At 48.9% G+C, this 20,512-nt stretch overlaps 1 protein-coding gene across 9 annotated transcripts in view; it reads right to left on the bottom strand.

Moving 5' to 3' along the window:
* Positions 1-20,512, bottom strand: part of LOC144495195 (ciliogenesis and planar polarity effector 1-like) — a 216,085-nt gene that overhangs the window by 54,512 nt on the left and 141,061 nt on the right. For all 9 annotated transcript variants that reach the window (XM_078215234.1, XM_078215228.1, XM_078215235.1 and 6 more), the window contains 3 exons: positions 15,584-15,714; positions 9,381-9,570; positions 7,394-7,638 (listed from right to left, as the gene is read on the bottom strand). In XM_078215234.1, the coding sequence (XP_078071360.1) occupies positions 7,394-7,638; positions 9,381-9,570; positions 15,584-15,714 (566 nt within the window). The remainder of the gene's footprint in view (positions 1-7,393; positions 7,639-9,380; positions 9,571-15,583; positions 15,715-20,512) is intronic.

Genomic DNA, 20,512 nt, shown 5'->3' with positions numbered 1-20,512 from the left:
TAGTCTTTGAACGATCACTCTATCTATCCCCCTCATCATCTTATAAACCTCTATCAAGTCACCTCTCAACCTCCTCCGCTCCAAAGAGAAAAGCCCAAGTTCCCTCAACCTTTCCTCATAAGACCTACCCTCCAAACCAGGCAGCATCCTGGTAAATCTCCTTTGCACTCTTTCCAGTGTCTCCACATCCTTCTTGTAGTGAGGTGACCAGAACTGCACGCAATATTCCAAATGTGGTCTCACCAAGGTCCTGTACAGTTGCAGCATAACCCCACGGCTTTTAAACTCAAACCCCCTGTTAATGAACGTTAACACACTATAGGCCTTCTTCACGGCTCTATCCACTTGAGTGGCAACCTTCAGAGATCTATGGATATGAACCCCAAGATCTCTCTGTTCCTCCACATTCTTCAGAACCCTACCTTTGACCCTGTAATCCACATTTAAATTTGTCCTACCAAAATGAATCACCTCGCATTTGTCAGGGTTAAACTCCATTTGCCACTTTTCAGCCCAGCTCTGCATCCTATCTATGTCTCTTTGCAGCCTACAACAGCCCTCCACCTCATCCACTACTCCACCAATCTTGGTGTCATCAGCAAATTTCCTGATCCACCCTTCAGCCCCCTCCTCTAAGTCATTAATAAAAATCACAAAGAGCAGAAGACCAAGCACTGATCCCTGCGGCACTCCGCTGGTAACCAGTTTCCAGTCCGAAAATTTTCCATCCACCACCACCCTCTGTCTTCTGTTAGATAGCCAGTTACCTATCCAATCGGCCAAACTTCCCTCTATCCCACACATCCTTACTTTCTTCATAAGCCGACCGTGGGGGACTTTATCAAACGCCTTACTAAAATCCATGTATATGACATCAATTGCACTACCTTCATCTACACACTTAGTTACCTCCTCAAAAAATTCTATCAAATTTGTGAGGCAAGACTTGCCCTTCACAAATCCGTGCTGACTATCCTGGATTAAGCTGCATCTTTCTAAATAGTCGTAAATCCTATCCCTAAGGACCTTTTCCATCAACTTACCGACCACCGAAGTAAAACTAACCGGCCTATAATTACCAGGGTCATTTCTATTCCCTTTCTTAAACAGAGGAACAACATTCGCCACTCTCCAGTCCTCTGGCACCACCCCCGTGGACAGTGAGGACGCAAACTGTTCTATGTTTCTATGTTCTATGTTTCTATTAATTTCAGGAAATTGAAAATGGATAAGGCTCTTGGCAGACATATTTAAAATGTCAGTATTCACGGGGGAGGTGCCGGATGATTGGAGGGTGGCTCATGTTGTTCCGTTGTTTAAAAAAGGTTCCAAAAGAAATCCGGGAAATTATCGGCCAGTAAGTTTGACGTCGGTGGTGGGCAAGTTATTGGAAGGTGTGATAAGGGATAGGATCTACAAATATTTGGATAGACAGGGACTTATTAGGGAGAGTCAACATGGCTTTGTGCGTGGTAGGTCATGTTTGACCAATCTATTAGAGTTTTTCGAGGAGGTTACCAGGAAAGTGGATGAAGGGAACAAAGAACAAAAGAACAAAGAACAGTACAGCACAGGAAACAGGCCCTTCGGCCCTCCAAGCCTGTGCCGCTCCTTGGTCCAACTAGACCAATCGTTTGTATCCCTCCATTCCCAGGCTGCTCATGTGACTATCCAGGTAAGTCTTAAACGATGTCAGCGTGCCTGCCTCCACCACCCTACTTGGCAGCACATTCCAGGCCCCCACCACCCTCTGTGTAAAAAACGTCCCTCTGATGTCTGAGTTATACTTCGCCCCTCTCAGCTTGAGCCCGTGACCCCTCGTGATCGTCACCTCCGACCTGGGAAAAAGCTTCCCACTGTTCACCCTATCTATACCCTTCATAATCTTGTATACCTCTATTAGATCTCCCCTCATTCTCCGTCTTTCCAAGGAGAACAACCCCAGTCTACCCAATCTCTCCTCATAGCTAAGACCCTCCATACCAGGCAACATCCTGGTAAACCTTCTCTGCACTCTCTCTAACGCCTCCACGTCCTTCTGGTAGTGCGGCGACCAGAACTGGACGCAGTACTCCAAATGTGGCCTAACCAGCGTTCTATACAGCTGCATCATCAGACTCCAGCTTTTATACTCTATACCCCGTCCTATAAAGGCAAGCATACCATATGCCTTCTTCACCACCTTCTCCACCTGTGTTGCCACCTTCAAGGATTTGTGGACTTGCACACCTAGGTCCCTCTGTGTTTCTATACTCCTGATGACTCTGCCATTTATTGTATAACTCCTCCGTACATTATTTCTTCCAAAATGCATCACTTCGCATTTATCTGGATTAAATTCCATCTGCCACCTCTCCACCCAATTTTCCAGCCTATCTATATCCTGCTGTATTGCCCGACAATGCTCTTCGCTATCCGCAATTCCAGCCATCTTCGTGTCATCCGCAAACTTGCTGATTACACCAGTTACACCTTCTTCCAAATCATTTATATATATCACAAATAGCAGAGGTCCTAGTACAGAGCCCTGCGGAACACCACTGGTCAAAGACCTCCAGCCGGAAAAAGACCCTTCGACCACTAGCCTCTGTCTCCTATGGCCAAGCCAGTTCTCCACCCATCGAGCCACTTCTCCTTGTATCCCATGAGCCTTAACCTTCTTAACCAACCTGGGTTGGTTAAGGCGGTGGATGTTGTCTAACTGGATTTCAGCAAGGCCTTTGACAAGGTCCCTCATGGGAGGTTAGTTAGGAAGGTTCAGTCGCTAGGTATACATGGGGAGGTAGTAAATTGGATAAGACACTGGCTCAATGGAAGAACCTCAATGGCAGAAACTGATAGCCAAGTTTCGCATACATGAGGACGGTCTAAACCGGGATGTTGGATTTATGTCACATTATCAGTAACCCCCACAGCTTGACTCCTGGACTTGCACAATTTCACAAGCTGTACTGTCTGGAGACAATACACATCTCTTTAACCTGTGTTGAATTCTCCCTCCACCCACATTGTCTGTGCATTTAAGACCTGGCTGGCTGTAGAGATTTGCATTCTAATCAGTATTCTGTAATTTGATTTCTGTGTCTGTGCCCTGTTTGAGAACAGAGACCACTCCATCTGACGAAGGAGCATTGCTCCGAAAGCTTATGGTATTTGCTACCAAATAAACCTGTTGGACTTTAACCTGGTGTTGTGAGACTTCTTACAATGGAAGAAGCCAGAGAGTGGTTGTGGAGGATTGCTTCTCTGAGTGGAGGCCTGTGACTAGTGGTGTGCCGCAGGGATCGGTGTTGGGTCCATTGTTGTTTGTCATCTATATCAATGATCTGGATGATAATGTGGTCAATTGGATCAGCAAGTTTGCTGATGATACAAAGATTGGAGGTGTAGTGGACAGTGAGGAAGGTTTTCAAAGCTTGCAGAGGGATTTGGACCAACTAGAAAAATGGGCTGAAAAATGGCAAATGGAATTTAACGCAGAGAAGTGTGAGATATTGCACTTTGGAAGGACAAACCAAAGAAGAACGTACAGGGTAAATGGTAGGACTCTGAAGAGTGCAGTTGAACAGAGGGATCTGGGAATACAGGTACAGAATTCCCTCAAAGTGACGTCACAGGTGGACAGGGTCGTAAAGAGTGCCTTTGGTACATTGGCCTTTATAAATCGGAGTATCGAGTATAAAAGTTGGAGTGTTATTGTAAGGTTATATAAGGCATTGGTGAGGCCGAATTTGGAGTATTGTGTACAGTTTTGGTCACCTAGTTACAGGAAGGATGTAAATAAGATTGAAAGAGTGCAGAGAAGGTTCACAAGGATGTTGCCGGGACTTGAGAAGCTGAGTTACAGAGAGAGATTGAATAGGTTGGGACTTTATTCCCTGGAGCGTAGAAGAATGAGAGGAGATTTGATAGAGGTGTATAAGATTTTGATGGGTATAGATAGAGTGAATGCAAGCAGGCTTTTTCCGCTGAGGCGAGGGGAGAAAAGAACCAGAGGGCATGGGTTAAGGGTGAAAGGAGAAAAGTTTAAAGGGAATATTAGGGGGGGCTTCTTCACGCAGAGAGTGGTGGGAGTGTGGAATGAGCTGCCGGATAAAGTGGTAAATGCGGGGTCACTTTTAACATTTAAGAAAAACTTGGACGGGTTCATGGATGAGAGGGGTGTGGAGGGATATGGTCCAAGTGCAGGTCAGTGGGACTAGGCATAAAATGGTTCGGCACAGACAAGAAGGGCCAAAAGGCCTGTTTCTGAGCTGTAATTTTCTATGGTTTCTATGGTTTCTATGGAATGCAAAGATAGCAGGAAAGAGCTTAAACAGGGACTGGGAAGGGCAAAAAGGGGCCATGAAATGCCTTGGCAGGCAGGATTGAGGAGAATCCCAGGGCTTTTTATGCGTATACAAGGAGGAAGAGGGTAGCTCAGGGAAGAGTAGGTCCACTCAAGGACAGTGGAGGGAATTTGCGAGCGGAGCCAGATGAGGTGGGTGAGGGGTCTTTAACGAGTACTTTGCATCAGTATTCACAAAGGAGAAGGATGTGATGGATGGTGAGTGTAGAAAGGAGGATGCTGACATTCTCGGACATGTTGAGATAAAAAGGGAGGAGGTGCTGGAGGTTTAGAAAAACATTAAGGTGGACAAGTCCCCAGGGCCAGAAAGGGTCTATCCCAGGATACTGAGAGAGGACAGGGAAGAAATTGCTGAGGCCTTGGCCAAAATCTTTGTATCCTCTTTAGTCACAGGTGAGGTACCAGAGATTGGAGAGTAGCTAATATTGTTTCTCTGTTTAAGAAGGGCAGAAGAGACAATCCGGGCCTGTGAACCTTACATCAGCAGTGGGGAAATTATTGGAGAAGATTCTTAGGGACAGGATGTACTCACATCTGAAAGAGAATAGGCTTATTAGCGATAGGCAGCATGGTTTTGTGAAGGGGAGGTCGTGTCTCACAAACTTGATTGAGTTTTTTGAGGAAGTGACAAGAAAAATTGACCAGGGCAGGGCAGTGGGTGTTGTATACATGGACTTTAGTAAAGCCTTCGATAAGGTTCCTCATGGCAGGTTGATACAGAAGGTGAAGACATATGGGATCTGAGGTGAGATGGTAAGGTGGATACAAACCTGGCTTGGGCATAAAACAGTAACAAGTCTCACAACACCAGGTTAATGTCCAACTGGTTTATTTGGTAGCAGAAGCTTTCAGAGCGCTGCTCCTTCATCAGGTGAGTGAGGAGCTGTGATCACAAACAGGGCATATATAGACACAAGCTCAATTTGAGTCTGTGTCTATATATGCCCTGTTTGTGAACACAGCTCCTCACTCACCTGATGAAGGAGCAGCACTCTGAAAGCTTATGCTACCAAATAAACCAGTTGGACATTAACCTGGTGTTGTGAGACTTCTTACTGTGGTTACCCCAGTCCAACGCCGGCATCCCCACATCCTGGGCATAGAAAGCAGAGTAGCAGTGGAAGGGTACTTTTCTAACTGGAGGTCTGTGACAAGCGGTGTTCCACAAGGAGCAGTGCTGGGGCCTAGAAACGATTTGGAGGAAAATGTAGGTGGTCTGATTAGTAAATTTGCAGATGATCCAAAAATTGGGGGACTATCGGATAATGAGAAGGATTGTCAGAGAATACAGTAGGATACAAATCAGCTGGAGGCCTGGGCCAAAAGATGGCAGATGGAATTTAATCTGGACAAATGTGAGGTGATGTGATTTGGAAGGTCTACTGCAGAAGGAAAGTGTACAGTAAATGGTAGAGCCATGAGAAATATTAGCATCTAGAGGGATCTGGGTGTGCAGATCCACAGTTCCCTGAAGGTGGCAGCTCAGGTGGACAAGGTGGTCAAGAAGGCGAATGGCATGCTGGCCTTCATCGGTCGGGGCGTTGAGTACAGGAATTGGAAAATCATGTTGCAGCTGTATCAGACTTTGGTTAGGCCGCATTTGGAGTGTTGTGTACAATTCTGGTCGCCACACGACCGGAAGGATGTTGATGCATTGGAAAGGGTGCAGAAGAGATTTACCAGGATGTTGTCTGGTTTGGAGGATATGGATGATGAAGAAAGGTTGAACAAACTTGGATTGTTTTCATTGGAGTGTCGGAGAATGAGGGGGGACCTGATAGAGGTTTACAAGATTATGACAGGCTCGGATAGAATGGATAGTCAGAGTCTTTTTCCCAGGGTCAAAGGGTCAATTACTCGGGGGTATAGGTGGAGAGTGAGAGGGGGAAAGTTTAACAGAGATGTAAGGGGCAAGTTTTTCACACAGAGGGTGGTGAATGTCTGGAACGCGCTGCCGGAGGAGGTGGTGGAAGCAGATTCTATAACAGCGTTCGAGAGGCATCTGGATAGATACATGAATAGGCAGCGAATAGAGGGATATGGACCAGGTAGAGGCAAGAAAATATTAGATTAGAGAGGGACAGACTTGGTGGGCTGAAGGGCTTGTTCCTGTGCTGTACTGTTCTTTATTCTCTTACAATTTACCTTCCTTTCCACTGTACCTCTACAAACATTTTTCTTCAGATAAAAATCCAATTCTCTTTTGAAAGCATCGAATGTCCCTGCCTCCACCACACTCTCAGGCAGAACATTCCAGATCCTAACCACTCGCTGTGTCAATCTGTCTCCACCACACTCTCAGACAGTGCATTCGAGGTCCTAACCACTCGCTGTGTGAATCTGTCTCCACCACACTCTCAGACAGTGCATTCGAGGTCCTAACCACTCGCTGTGTGAATCTGTCTCCACCACACTCTCAGATAGAACATTCCAGATCCTAACCACTCGCTGTGTCAATCTGTCTCCACCACACTCTCAGATAGAACATTCCAGGTCCTAACCACTCGCTTTGTGAATCTGTCTCCACCACTCTCTCAGACAGTGCATTCCAGATCCTAACCACTCGCAGTGTGGAAAGGTTTTTCCTTGTGTCTCCATTGTTGTTTTCATCCTAAGTCTGTCTCCTCTGGTTCTCCATCCTCCCATCCATGGGAACTGTTTTTCCCCACTGACTGAGGGTGAATATTTCGGTCTAATCTCCTGTCAAAATTCTCTTCCCAAGGAAAACTGCTCCAATTTTTCCAATCTACCCTTGTGTCTGAAGTCTCTAAAGTTTGGAACCATTCTGATAAACCTTTTCTGTACTTTAATGCGCTCATTTCCTTCCAGAAGTCTATCATTCTTAATATCTGCCTAGCAGTGTGAGCGAGGGGATTGTTTGAAATTAAATCAGTCTATTGTTCACTCTTTATCAACTCAGGTATTTGGGAAGAGGCTGTTCATGCTCAGGTTGCCATGTGTTTATAGTCCATTCTCCTAATGATCTCTCTGTGGTGCAGAGTTAATCAGCCCCATTGTGGTATTTTGGCAGGACCTTGCTCTTACCATCTTGGTGTTGGCAAAGTCCTGTTCCATGTTCACTGCCATGTCCTGTAGGGCACTAAGCTGGTACTCCATTTCACTCAGCTGTGCCCTGACCCTCTTGGTGCCCGCAGAGTGCGGAGAGGCTTGTGGAAGTGTCCATACATTGGTGCTGTCTTGCCTCAACAGTCTTTGTGTTAGATAGTCTCCAGCTCGCTGGTGCTCCCAGTCTTCACTCCGAGGCTGGGCCTGGCTGAGGGCTGGGCTTTCTGAAAATAAAAGGACCTCAGTGTGAAGCAGAGAAAAGCTTTGTGGTTCCAGCCCCGAGTTCAGCTCATTGCTCACGAAGGAGTGACTGCCTTTCACAGTGGCTCACTCAAAGAAACACACACAACTTTAACACATTAACAGGCTATTCAGCCCCACCAACTCATGCTGGTGTTTATCTTCCACACCAGCCAATTATTCCAATCACATTTACCTCACTCGTGACCCAAAACCCTTCACCACAATAAATGGGAGGAGGCAGAGAGGAATATAGGAACTGAGGGAGCTTGGAGTGAATATCCTCACATCCCTGGAGGTAGCAGGACAGGTCGATAAGGTGGTTAAGACATATAATTCCCATTGATTCCAGTTTTGCTCGGGCTCCTTGATGCCACACTCGGTCGAATGCGGCCTTGATGTCAAGAACTGTCACTCTCACCTCACCTCTGGAATTCAGCTCTTTTGTCCATGTTTGAACCTAGGCTGTAATGAGGTCAGGAGCTGAGTGACCCTGGCAAAACCCAAACTGGGCGTCACTGAGCAGGTGCTGCTTGATAGCACTGTTGATAACCCCTTCCATCACTTTACTGATGATCGAGAGTAGACTGACAGGGCGGTAATTGGCCGGGTTGGATTTGTCCTGCTTTTTGTGTACAGGACATGACTGGGCAATTTTCCACATTGTCGGGTAGATGCCAGTGTTGTGGCTGTACTGGAAGAGCTTGGCTAGGGGAGCAGCAAGTTGTGGAGAGAAAATCTGCAATGAGAGGTCTGAACTCTCACTGTTTCCAAAAATATTCCTCACACTCGTTACCTTTAAAAAGTCAAATTCTCGACCCCAGAAGAACTCCGCTGGTTAAAATATCTGGTCCAAAGAGCCCCCAATTTCTATATTATGAAACTGCACTGGTGTTACGTGCGCGAGTATTCCAGCCTGATACACTGGGTGATTGCAGTGTATTTATTTGGATATTCGTGAGAAATGTTTGCAGAAACAGAGAGAACTTAGAAATCTCTTTCATCTAACAACAAATAAAAGTATTTACTAAAGATAATAAAACACTGCAAAGAACAATCCAATACCTCAGCAAATTTAAAGTAAGCGCTTAGTCCCTCACAGACTGAGAACCCAAAAGTATCTTTGTCCGCAATCCTAACCTCTACTGAAACCCTGTTTCCCAAACAACACAGTAAGAAGTCTCACAACACCAGGTTAAAGCCCAACAGGTTTATCTGGTAGCACAAGCGACTCGCTTTCAGAGCGCTGCTCCTTCGTCAGGTGAGTGGGAGATGTGCTGACGAGATCACTCACATTGTCTGTACCTGTAAGACTTGATTAGCTGTAAAGACTCACATTCCAATCATTATTCATGTAAATTGAGTTGAGTTTGTGTCTTTGTGCCCTGTTTGTGATCAGAACTCCCACCCACCTGACGAAGGAACAGCCTGTTCTGAAAGCTAGTGGCTTTTGCTACCAAATAAACCTGTTGGATTTTAACCTGGTGTTGTTAGACTCCTTACCATCAAACACTCCCAGGACAGGTACTGCACGGGGTTAGATACAGAGTAAAGCTCCCGCTACACTGTCCCCCATCAAACACTCCCAGGACAGGTACAGCACGGGGTTAGGTACAGAGTAAAGCTCCCTCTACACTGTCCCCCATCAAATACTCCCAGGACAGTGATAGCACGGGGTTAGATACAGAGTAAAGCTCCCTCTATATTGTCCCCTTCCAGCACTCACCCTGTTGTTGGCAGCTCTCTGGAGGTACAGCATTAGTGACGGTGGCAGCCATGTGATGTAATCCAGCTATAGATATGTCTTCTCTGTCAGACGAGGGCATTAGCTCAGACACAGTTGTAACTGGGAGGCTGTTCAGCAGCTCGCCTGCATCGATGTCAATAACATTGAGGAACTTGTGAGCAGACACCACCTGTGAATATCGAGGCACACACTCGGAGTTATTATTGAGATGGGACAGCAATTTGCCAATCCACGATCCAAATTACTGACCTTCCGTATCCCAAATCCGCTGACTCACCTCTTCCCCAAATCCCTCAGTCCTAATTCTCTCCAAGAACAAAGAACTCCTTTCATCCCCATTTACACAGCCTGTTTCCATGTTCCCTGCTAATTTGCTCTGCAACTGAACCTGCAAATAACCACGCTCTCCACTGTCCCAGTGCATTCTTCATTCAGAGTGTTATAATGATGACTATAATCATTATGCTGCTGAAGACTACACGTGTCCAGGGAACTGGTTGCTCACGTTTGCCAAGTGCTGCAGGATTTGGCACCGTGGGCACTTGCAGGGCATCCCCTGCGGTGTCACTGACAGTTACTGTGGTGCTTAGGTTTCCTGGCAGTGCCTCCTTGCAGGGCTCCATAGTTGACCTCTGTGGGAGTTTTCAAGCCTCTGCACACACACGCACGCAGGAGCTCATGGACACAGCCTTCACAAGAGCACCATCCAAGCCTCAAAGCAAGAGCAATGGGGCTTGTGCAAATCTGTGCTTTACACAGGTGCAGGGTGCTATAGACTGTCTCCTGTGCCACGCAGAGCTCCGTGGCACCAAGCTGCCAACTATGTGAACCAGGAGAGCTTCCACTCACTGAATATTCAGCGGGTCTGTGACCACACCAAATGCATCCTCCAGGTGTGTGCTCGATTCTCAGGGAGTGTGTATGACGCCGACATTCTGAACTGCTCGAGACCCCTGACATCTCTCAGGGTCCAAAGAGGCTGCAGGGCTGGCTCTCAGGTTCAAGGAGCACCCACTGAGGATGTGGCTGATGATGCCTGTGCAGAGACCACAGGGTTCAGCAGAGACAAGATCCAATGAGGCCCATGCTGCAATTCACACCTTGGTTAAGCAAACCGTACGGATGTTGAAGGTGAGACTCTGGAGCTTGGACCAATCTGGTGGAGCCCTGCAATATAATTCACAGAGGATCTCAGCATCGTCTCCGCCCAACACAACCTGGCACAAACTGGGGGGCATGGAGGGTGGTGAGGACATCCAGTGAGGACCCTAATTATCTTCACACGGCATCTGTTAGCATTGCACTCACGTCTGGCTGACAGCAGCTCAGCATTCCCTCTTTGATAAGGCTCCTGCCATGGAGATGTAGCGGATGCCCACAATCCCTACAATCCAGGAGGATGATGGTGACTTACGTTGGGGAAAGATCCCTCTATGACTCTATAAATGCGGGCAATTGGGACTAGCTTAGGGTTTAAAAAAAAGGGCGGCATGGACATGTTGGGCCGAAGGGCCTGTTTCCATGCTGCAAACCTCTATGACTCTGAGTTTCTGTGAATCTTTGTCTGGCTGATGGTAGCTAGCTTTCTCTCAGTGACCATAGCGATCTCAAATAAGTGGGAAAGTGAATTGCGTGGAGGAAGCGGAAGGTCTGCAGAGAGATTTGAATAGGCTGAGTGAGTGGGCGAGGATCTGGCAGATGGAATATAAAGTTGGCAAATGCGAGGTTATTCACTTTGGAAGAAATAATAGCAAATTGGATTATTATTTAAATGGAAAAAAATTACAACATGCTACTGTGCAAAGGGACCTGGGGGTCCTTGTGCATGAGTCGCAAAAACTCAGTCTGCAAGTACAACAGGTGATCAAGAAGGCAAATGGGATGTTGGCATTTATCGCGAGGGGGATAGAATATAAAAGCAGAGATGTCTTGCTGCATCTGTACAAGGCATTGGTGAGGCCGCAGCTGGAATACTGTGTGCAGTTTTGGTCCCCTTACTTGCGAAAGGATATACTGGCCTTGGAGGGAGTGCAGAGAAGGTTCACCAGGTTGATACCGGAGATGAGGGGTGTAGATTATGAGGAGAGATTGAGCAGATTAGGTTTGTACTCATTGGAGTTTGGAAGGCTGAGGGGTGATCTTATAGAGGCATATAAGATAATGAAAGGGCTGGATAGGGTAGAAGTGGAGAGATTCTTTCCACTTAGAAAGGAAACCAGAACTAGAGGGCACAGCCTCAAAATAAAGGGGTGTCAGTTTAGGACAGAGTTGAGGAGGAACTTCTTCTCTCAGAGGGTGGTGAATCTCTGGAATTCTCTGCCCACTGAAGTGTTGGAGGCTACCTCGTTGAATATGTTTAAATCACGGGTAGATGGATTCCTGATCGGTAAGGGAATTAAGGGTTATGGGGAGCAGGAGGGTAAGTGGAACTGATCCACTTCAGATCAGCCATGATCTTGTTGAATGGCGGGGCAGGCTCGAGGGGCTAGATGGCCTACTCCTGCTCCTATTTCTTATGTTCTTATGCTTTTCTCAACAGTAAATACTGATGAGAAATATTCATTTAGGATCTTGTGGATCCGCACATAGATGACCTTTCTGATCCTTAGAGAGACTAAACAGTCTGGGCTTGTACTCGCTGGAGTTTAGAAGGATGAGAGGGGATTGTATAGTAAATGTCGACCAAATGTTTCCTCTTACGGGGCAATCTAGAACAAGAGGTCACAGGGTATAGGCTGAGAGGCGGTAGATTTAAAACTGAGATGAGGAAGAACTACCTCTCACAGAGGGTGGTGAGTTTGTGGAACTCGCTGCCCCATCGCGCGGTGGAGTCTGAATTGTTGAATGGTTTCAGGAGGGAGATAGATATATTTCTAGTGAAAAAGGGATATCGGGGACAGGTGTGGAAGAGGAGTTGAGACCAGGGAGAGATCAGCCATGAGCATGGCTGAATTTGCCTATTTCCGCTGCTAATTCCAATGTTCCTCTGTGATGGGTCTTCTGTTACTGGGTCCATGAATTCTTCTTCTGTGCTGCTGTCGGGGCTGGAATCCAGGAGCCTTGGCTGCTTCCCAGACGTGTGTGCGAAAGAAAGGAGAGGTCATGAGTGCATGGCAGGGGCCTGGCAAACAGGAGATATATCCCTCACAGCATGGAGCTCTGATGAAGGGTCACCCAGACCCGAAACGTTGGCTCTATTCTCTCTCCACAGATGCTGTCAGACCTGCTGGGATTTTCCAGCGTTTTCTGTTTTTGATTCAGATTCCAGCATCGGCAGTATTTTGCTTTTATCATGGTGCTCTGATAAGATGCTGCAGGGCTGGATCTTCACTTGGTTGAGTTGCTCCAGCTCACCATCAGCACAGGAACAGTCCACATCCTCCCCGTCAGTGGAATGACTCTCTCCTCAAAGTCTGAGTGGACCTTCAGCTCCGTCAACCCTTCATCCAACTGGCATCTCGCCCTCTTGCTGAGCGCTACCTTTTCCTGCATGAAGGCAGATGGAGAGAGTGTAAGCAGGACACGTGCCAGGGCAGATGATAAGGATGCCTGGCATGTGGAGATGGTGAGTGAGAGCAGGGAGGTGAGGAGATGGTCCACAGCAGAGGTGAAGGTGTGCTTGGGAAAGGTAGCGATTACACTTTTTGAACTGGCAGTGAGTCAGATCCCTGTAGACGTGTGATGGTTCTGTGAGCTCATTCATCCGATTGCTGCACTGGATGGCTGCCCTCTTCTGCAGGACATTGGCACTGACCAGCCACTGGCTCCCATGCTGGATTGGAGAGTTGCAGGTCTTCACCCAGAGCGCGGGTAGAGTGCATCGCGGTGAGCCGCCAGCTGGCACGCGAGAGAGCCACCAGTAAATTTGGTTGCTGGGTGTTCCCTGGGTCTGGCAGTCATGACTTCCCAGCAAACTCTGAGTGTGCCAGCAGAGTGCAGGGGCCACCTTTGAACATGGCGGCCAGATCATTAAAGCGCTGAGGTGATGGCGGGGTGGGCAAATCAGAGGCTACCTCCCAGGGATATGGAGTGGAACCCACTCGGTGCTGTACTATACGGTGGAAAATGTCACTATTGCTGTCGGTTCGCTAAACACTGCCTTCCTTGCCTGAGGTCGGATATTGCCAGTTTCCGAGACAATTGCACCCAAAGACTGGGATAGAAGCAGCTGAAAAGCGTGTGTGAACCAGGACTGGGGTGTCGGAATGTGTGTGACACTGAAGAAGATGCCAGCAGCAGCACCCCGGCAAAAGCTCTGTGCCTCCCTCTGAATGTGGAAGTAAGCTAAGTCCGCAAAGACCATAGCTGAAATGGAAACGGGAAATTTCTCCCCAAAAATGCACAACACTGGAATCTGGATGTTCACCTGCTGAAATCAGCGTGATTGGATTCTCGAATCACAGCGCTCTATCACCCACTCACCAGTCAAGGACTGTTCTGCATACTTTTTTATTTCCTTACTTACTTTGGACTCAATTCTCAAATCTAATCTGTATAAATATGTATACAAATGTTTTATTGTTTTCTTGTCTTTAGTAGTTAATAAACGCACTCTATTTTCAACCTGAGAAATCCTGGTTAAATTGACTCTTTTTCACAGTACCACAATTGCGGTATTAATGTAAGCCTTACTTGTGACTAATAAGTAAACTTTAACTTCACTCTTTTTAAAACACAAAACTTGGGACTGGTAAAAGTACCCCCCTGGGCGAGGGTCTGGCAGATGGAGTACAATGTTGGTAAATGTGAGGTCATCCATTTTGGTCGGAATAACAGCAAAATGGACTATTATTTAAATGGTAAAAAATTGCAGCATGCTGCTGTGCAGAGGGACCTGGGTGTCCTTGTGCAGGAATCTCAAGGAGTTGGTTTGCAGGTGCAGCAGGTAATTAAGAAGGCAAATGGAATTTTGCCCTTCATTGCTAGAGGGATGGAGTTTAAAAACAGCGAGATTATGTTGCAGCTGTATAAGGTGCTGGTGAGGCCACACCTGGAGTACTGTGTACAGTTTTGGTCTCCTTACTTGAGAAAGGATATACTGGCACTGGAGGGGATGCAGAGGAGATTCACCAGGTTGATTCCGGAGTTGAGAGGGTTGGCTTATGAGGAGAGACTGAGGAGACTGGGGCTACACTCATTGGAATTCAGAAGAATGAGGGGAGATCTTATAGAAACATATAGGATTATGAAGGGAATAGATAAGAGAGAAGCAGGGAAGTTGTTTCCACTGGCGGGTGAAACTAGAACTAGGAGGCATAGCCTCAAAATAAGGGGGAGCAGATTTAGGACTGAGTTGAGGAGGAACTTCTTCACACAAAGGGTTGTGAATCTGTAGAATTCCCTGCCCAGTGAAGCAGTTGAGGCTACCTCACTGAATGTTTTTAAGGCAAGGATAGATACATTTTTGAACAGTAAAGGAATTAAGGGTTATGGTGAGCGGGCGGGTAAGTGGAGCTGAGTCCACGAAAAGATCAGCCATGATCTTATTGAATGGCGGGGCAGGCTCGAGGAGCCAGATGGCCTACTCCTGCTCCCAGTTCTTATGTTCTTTTTATGTTCTTATCCGCGAAGGGGAGTGATCCTTTTAAGATTAGTCTTGTTGCGAGCAGTAGAGAGGGTTGAATAAAGAAAGGGAGCCAGTTCATCCCTTCTCCCCCGGGAATCCCAGCCGGACAGTGACAAATTGAGGGATCTCGCCCAGGTTAACAAGTTTGGGGAACATGGGGACTGGTCATAACAAGAGTAGCACCAGCAATTGCAGGTTTGCACACAAGCCTGAGATGAGCAGTGACTTGAGGTTTTAATGGAACTCTTCACATTTTGAAGAGTTTGAACTTGAATATTGGCTGTAAAGTCCAGAGTACATGGGACAGGATGAGCCCCGATTCCATCTGTTATTCCTCACTTATTCCAATATACTGAATTTATTCTCATTGAATGGCTCGATGGGCCAAATGGCCTATTTCTGCTCCTGCCCCTTATTGTCTATTCGACTTTGCAGATATCATGAGCCACAAATGATCCTCTTTAAGGATTTATCCATGTGTCACTGTAGGCTGTGTGATACACAGCACTGAACTTCAAACAGGGACAGCTGCTGATGGCACAGTCCCTCTGTTCATGTCTGAATATTGTGCTGAAACTCTGCATTAATTGAAGCTTAAAGTTAACCTTCCACTTACCTGGTCAAGTGTTGCATGGTCAGCTGGTGTGAGGAGGGGCTTCTGACACTCTTCACCTGGGAACCGAAGGTTCATGAACACGTCTGGAGGTACAACCTGAACCTGAAGGCTACTCACTGGCGTGGTTTGTACTGCAAACAAGCAGAGGAAATGATCAAGCACTGAATTAATAGAGTGCCCACTCTGTGTGCACCATCTACAAGACACACTGCAGGAATTCACCAAGGTTCCTCAGGCAGCACCTTCCAGCCACCAACACCATCTAGAAGGACAAGCAGATACCTGGGAACACCACCACCTGGAGCCTCCCCTCCAAGTCACTCACCACACTGACTCAGAAATATATCGCCGTTCCTTCACTGTCGCTGGGTCAAAATCCTGGAACTCCCTCCCTAACAGCACTGTGGGTGTACCTACACCTCAGGGACTGCAGTGGGTTCATGAAGGCAGCTCACCGCCACCTTCCCAAGGGCGAAGGCATTCGGCATGCTTGGTTTCATCGGTCAGAACATTGAATACAGGAGTTGGGACGTCTTGTTGAAGTTGTACAAGACATTGGTAAGGCCACCCTTGGAATACTGTGTGCAATTCTGGTCAACCTATTATAGAAAGGATATTATTAAACTAGAAAGAGTGCAGAAAAGATTTACTAGGATGCTACCGAGACTTGATGGATTGAGTTATAAGGAGAGGCTGAATAGACTGGAGCGTAGGAGGCTGAGGGGTGATCTTATAGAGGTCTAGAAAATAATGAGGGGCATAGACAAGGTAGATAGTCAATATCTTTTCCCAAAGGTAGGGGAGTCTAAAACTAGAGGGCATAGGTTTAAGGTGAGAGGGGAGAGATACAAAAGTGTCCAGAGGGGCAATTTTTTCACACAGAGGGTGGTGAGTGTCTGGAACAAGCTGCCAGAGGTAGTAGTAGAGGCGGGTACAATTTTATCTTTTAAAAAGCATTTAGACAGTTACATGGGTACAATGGGTTTGGAGGGATATGGGCCAAATGTGGGCAATTGGGATTAGCTTAGGGGTTTTAAAAAAGGTCGGCATGGACAAGTTGGGCCGAAGGGCCTGTTTCCATGCTGTAAACCTCTATGACTCAATGGACTAGCCAGCAACGCTTATATTGAATGAAGGATGAAAAGAAAATCCAACCAGTAATGGGCCAGTGTTAGGCAAACTCCACCTGTCGCCTCTTATAACTCACTTCACTCATTAAATGATTCCACAGGGCTATCTCTCGGGCTTATATCCATGTAATGTAGACACTGATATTAATATGCTCCCACTCCAGTCCAAGACAGGGAGTTAGCAGGAGCTGAATCGAATCTCAGTAATAAGAAATTGCATTCATATAGCACCTTTCACATCGGCAAGAGATCCCAAGCTACTTTCTGCTGTGCCGTCACTGCCTGCAGAAGCGAACCTGAACAAACAAGAACCCAAAAGGAGCAGTGATGGCCCATCCAGAGCTTCCTGCGAGTTTGGAAAGAATCCTGTACTTAAATAAAATCTGTTGTTTCAGTGTCCTATCCACAGGCCACCCTGACCTGACTGCCCTCAGACTGGCCCAGAGCAGCAACTGCTCCTCTCGCTCAGGCCCTCTCTGATCTGACTGCCCTCAGACTGGCCCAGAGCAGCAATTGCTCCTCTCGCTCAGGCCCTCTCTGATCTGACTGCCCTCAGACTGGCCCAGAGCAGCAATTGCTCCTCTCGCTCAGGCCCTCTCTGATCTGACTGCCCTCAGACTGGCCCAGAGCAGCAATTGCTCCCTCTCTCTCAGGCTAGCCTAAGATGGAACGTCTCACCAGTCTCAGACCAGAACAGACAGCTTTCCTGGTCACAGAGCAGTCCAGGAGATTCTACCGGCCTGGACAGGAGACTCCCCTGGTCTGGGACCAGCCCAGGACAAGAAGTGGTCTCGATGTGACTCAGACAGGTAACTCTCCTGGTCTTGAATAAGTCCAGGACAGGAGACTCTGCCAGTCTCAGCCCAGCGCAGGAGCTGGTGGCATAATGGTATTGTTACTAGATTGGTAATCTGGAGACCTAGACTAATGCTCTGGAGACCAGGAGTAGGCCATCGGGCCAAACAAGACTGCACCTACCCTCTGAAAGAGCCTAGCACCAATCCCTCGCCCTAACTTCATTTAACATGGCCAATCCATCTAACCTGCACATCTTTGGAGTGTGGGAGGAAACCGGCGCACCCGGAGGAAACCCATGCAGACACGGGGAGAACATGCAAACTCCACACAGACAGTGACCCAAGCGGGAATCGAATCCGGGTCCCTTATGCTGAGAGGTAGCCCGTGCTAACCACTGTGTCACCGTGTTGCCCTGAAGGAACCCGAGAAGGAAATCTGCCGTCCTGACCTGGTCCAATCTCCATTTGACTCCAGAGCCACAGCAATGTGGTTGGCTCTTAAATGCCCTGTGAGATGGCCGAGTGAACCACTCAGTTGTATCAAATTGCTCAGCATGATCGGTGTAGCTACAAGAGGGCAGCGCACTGCCATCTTCTCAAGGGTAATTAGGGATGGGCAGTAAATAAATGGCCCTATCCAGCAAAGCAAACATCCCACGAGTGAATTTAAAACAAAGGAGACTCTGCGAGTCTGTCGTTATCTTTTCCACCAGCGCTGATTCCACCAGGCTTTAATAATCGCTTTCCAGAGATGAATGGAGAGGAATGTTGAAAAAGAGGAACCACCGCCCCCCCCCCCACATCCATCCGCTCTGCTTCCCCCCACCCCGCGCTCCCCCCCAACCCCCCCACATCCATCCGCTCTGCCCCCCCAACCCCCCCCACATCCATCCGCTCTGCCCCCCCAACCCCCCAATATCCATCCGCTCTGCCCCACCCACCCCACGCCCCCCCCGCAACATCCATCCGCTCTGCTTCCCCCACCCCCCACCAACATCCATCCGCTCTGCTTCCCCCACCCACCCCCAACATCCATCCGCTCTGCTTCCCCCACCCCCCACCAACATCCATCCGCTCTGCCCCCCCACCCCGTGCCCCCCCAACCCCCCTACATCCATCCGCTCTGCCCCCCCAACCCCCCAATATCCATCCGCTCTGCCCCCCAACACCCCCCACATCCATCCGCTCTGCCCCCCCAACCCCCCAATATCCATCCGCTCTGCCCCCCCACCCCGTGCCCCCCCAACCCCCCTACATCCATCCGCTCTGCCCCCCCAACCCCCCAATATCCATCCGCTCTGCCCCCCCAACACCCCCCACATCCATCCGCTCTGCCCCCCCAACACCCCCCACATCCATCCGCTCTGCCCCCCCAACCCCCCAATATCCATCCGCTCTGCCCCCCCCACCCCGTGCCCCCCCAACCCCCCTACATCCATCCGCTCTGCTCCCCCCACCCCGTGCCCCCCCAACCCCCCACATCCATCCACTCTGCCCCCCCAACCCCCCCACATCCATCCACTCTGCCCCCCCAACCCCCCCACATCCATCCACTCTGCCCCCCCAACCCCCCAATATCCATCCGCTCTGCCCCCCCCACCCCGTGCCCCCCCAACCCCCCTACATCCATCCGCTCTGCTCCCCCCACCCCGTGCCCCCCCAACCCCCCACATCCATCCGCTCTGCCCCCCCAACCCCCCAATATCCATCCGCTCTGCCCCCCCCACCCCGTGCCCCCCCAACCCCCCTACATCCATCCGCTCTGCTCCCCCCACCCCGTGCCCCCCCAACCCCCCACATCCATCCACTCTGCCCCCCCAACCCCCCACATCCATCCACTCTGCCCCCCAACCCCACGCCCCCCCCAACATCCATCCGCTCTGCCCCCCAAACCTACGCCCCCCCAACCCCCCACATCCATCCGCTCTGCCCCCCCAACCCCGCGTCCCCCCCACATCCATCCGCTCTGCTTCCCCCCACCCCGCGCCCCCCCAACCCCCCCCACATCCATCCGCTCTGCCCCCCCCACCCCGCACCCCCCCCAAACCACCTCACATCCATCCGCTCTGCCCGCCCCCCCCCCCAACCCCATGCTCCCCCACCCCCCCACATCCATCCGCTCTGCAACCCCCCCCCCCCCCCCCCACCAGGGCTGACTGGCCAAATCTCCGGGGGCGGAGACATGCTGTTGGAGATCACTTACCTGCTGTCACAGAGCGATATCTCTCAGATATTCGCTGGACACGAGCTGCTTCAGGCGCAGAAATTGCAAACACAATGGAGAGACAGCAAGCGGAGGCAGCAGCAGCAGACGTCAGAGTGAAGTCTAACACAGACTCTCCCCAGCAAGGCTCCCCATTCAAAACTCACACAATATACAAATACAACAGGTGTAACTCTCACCTGGGAATCTGCTATCAAATAGCTAGGCTGTGAATTATTCATCCTTTACATTATTCAAAGGAACAGGAGAGAGGAGAGACTGAACAATGAGGTAGAAAACTAGAGAGAGCTATATAGAGCAGAGAAGGAAGAAGAGCAGGAGGCATAAAATCAGAGGGAGATGTAGGTGTGGAGAAAGAAAGGAGAAAGAGTATGAAGGACATTTTTCTGACGTTTATTTATTAGTCACAAGTAGCCTTACATTAACACTGCAGTGAAGTTCCTGTGAAAATCCCCCAGTTGCCACACTCCGGGACCTGTTCGGGTACACTGAGGGAGAATTTATCATGGCCAATGCACCCTAATCAGCACGTCTTTCAGACTGTGGGAGGAAACCCACGCAGACACGGGGAGAACGTGCAACTCTACACAGACAGTGACCCTAGTTGGGAATTGAACCTGGGTCCCTGGTGCTGTGCCGGCCGGTGGAGTGGGCACAGACACACACACACATTCCTCTTTCCAGAATACAAGGGTAGAGCTAACGGATACAGACTAGAAATGTCAAAAGCAGAGTGTCACCGGACTCTGACTAAAGTTAATAATGTCCTGCTGCTTCC

The sequence above is a fragment of the Mustelus asterias genome, chromosome 6 (genome assembly GCF_964213995.1).
Source record: "Mustelus asterias chromosome 6, sMusAst1.hap1.1, whole genome shotgun sequence".
NCBI lineage: Eukaryota > Metazoa > Chordata > Chondrichthyes > Carcharhiniformes > Triakidae > Mustelus > Mustelus asterias.
Note: the sequence above shows the minus strand (reverse complement) of the source record. Positions and strands in the feature narration are given on the sequence as shown.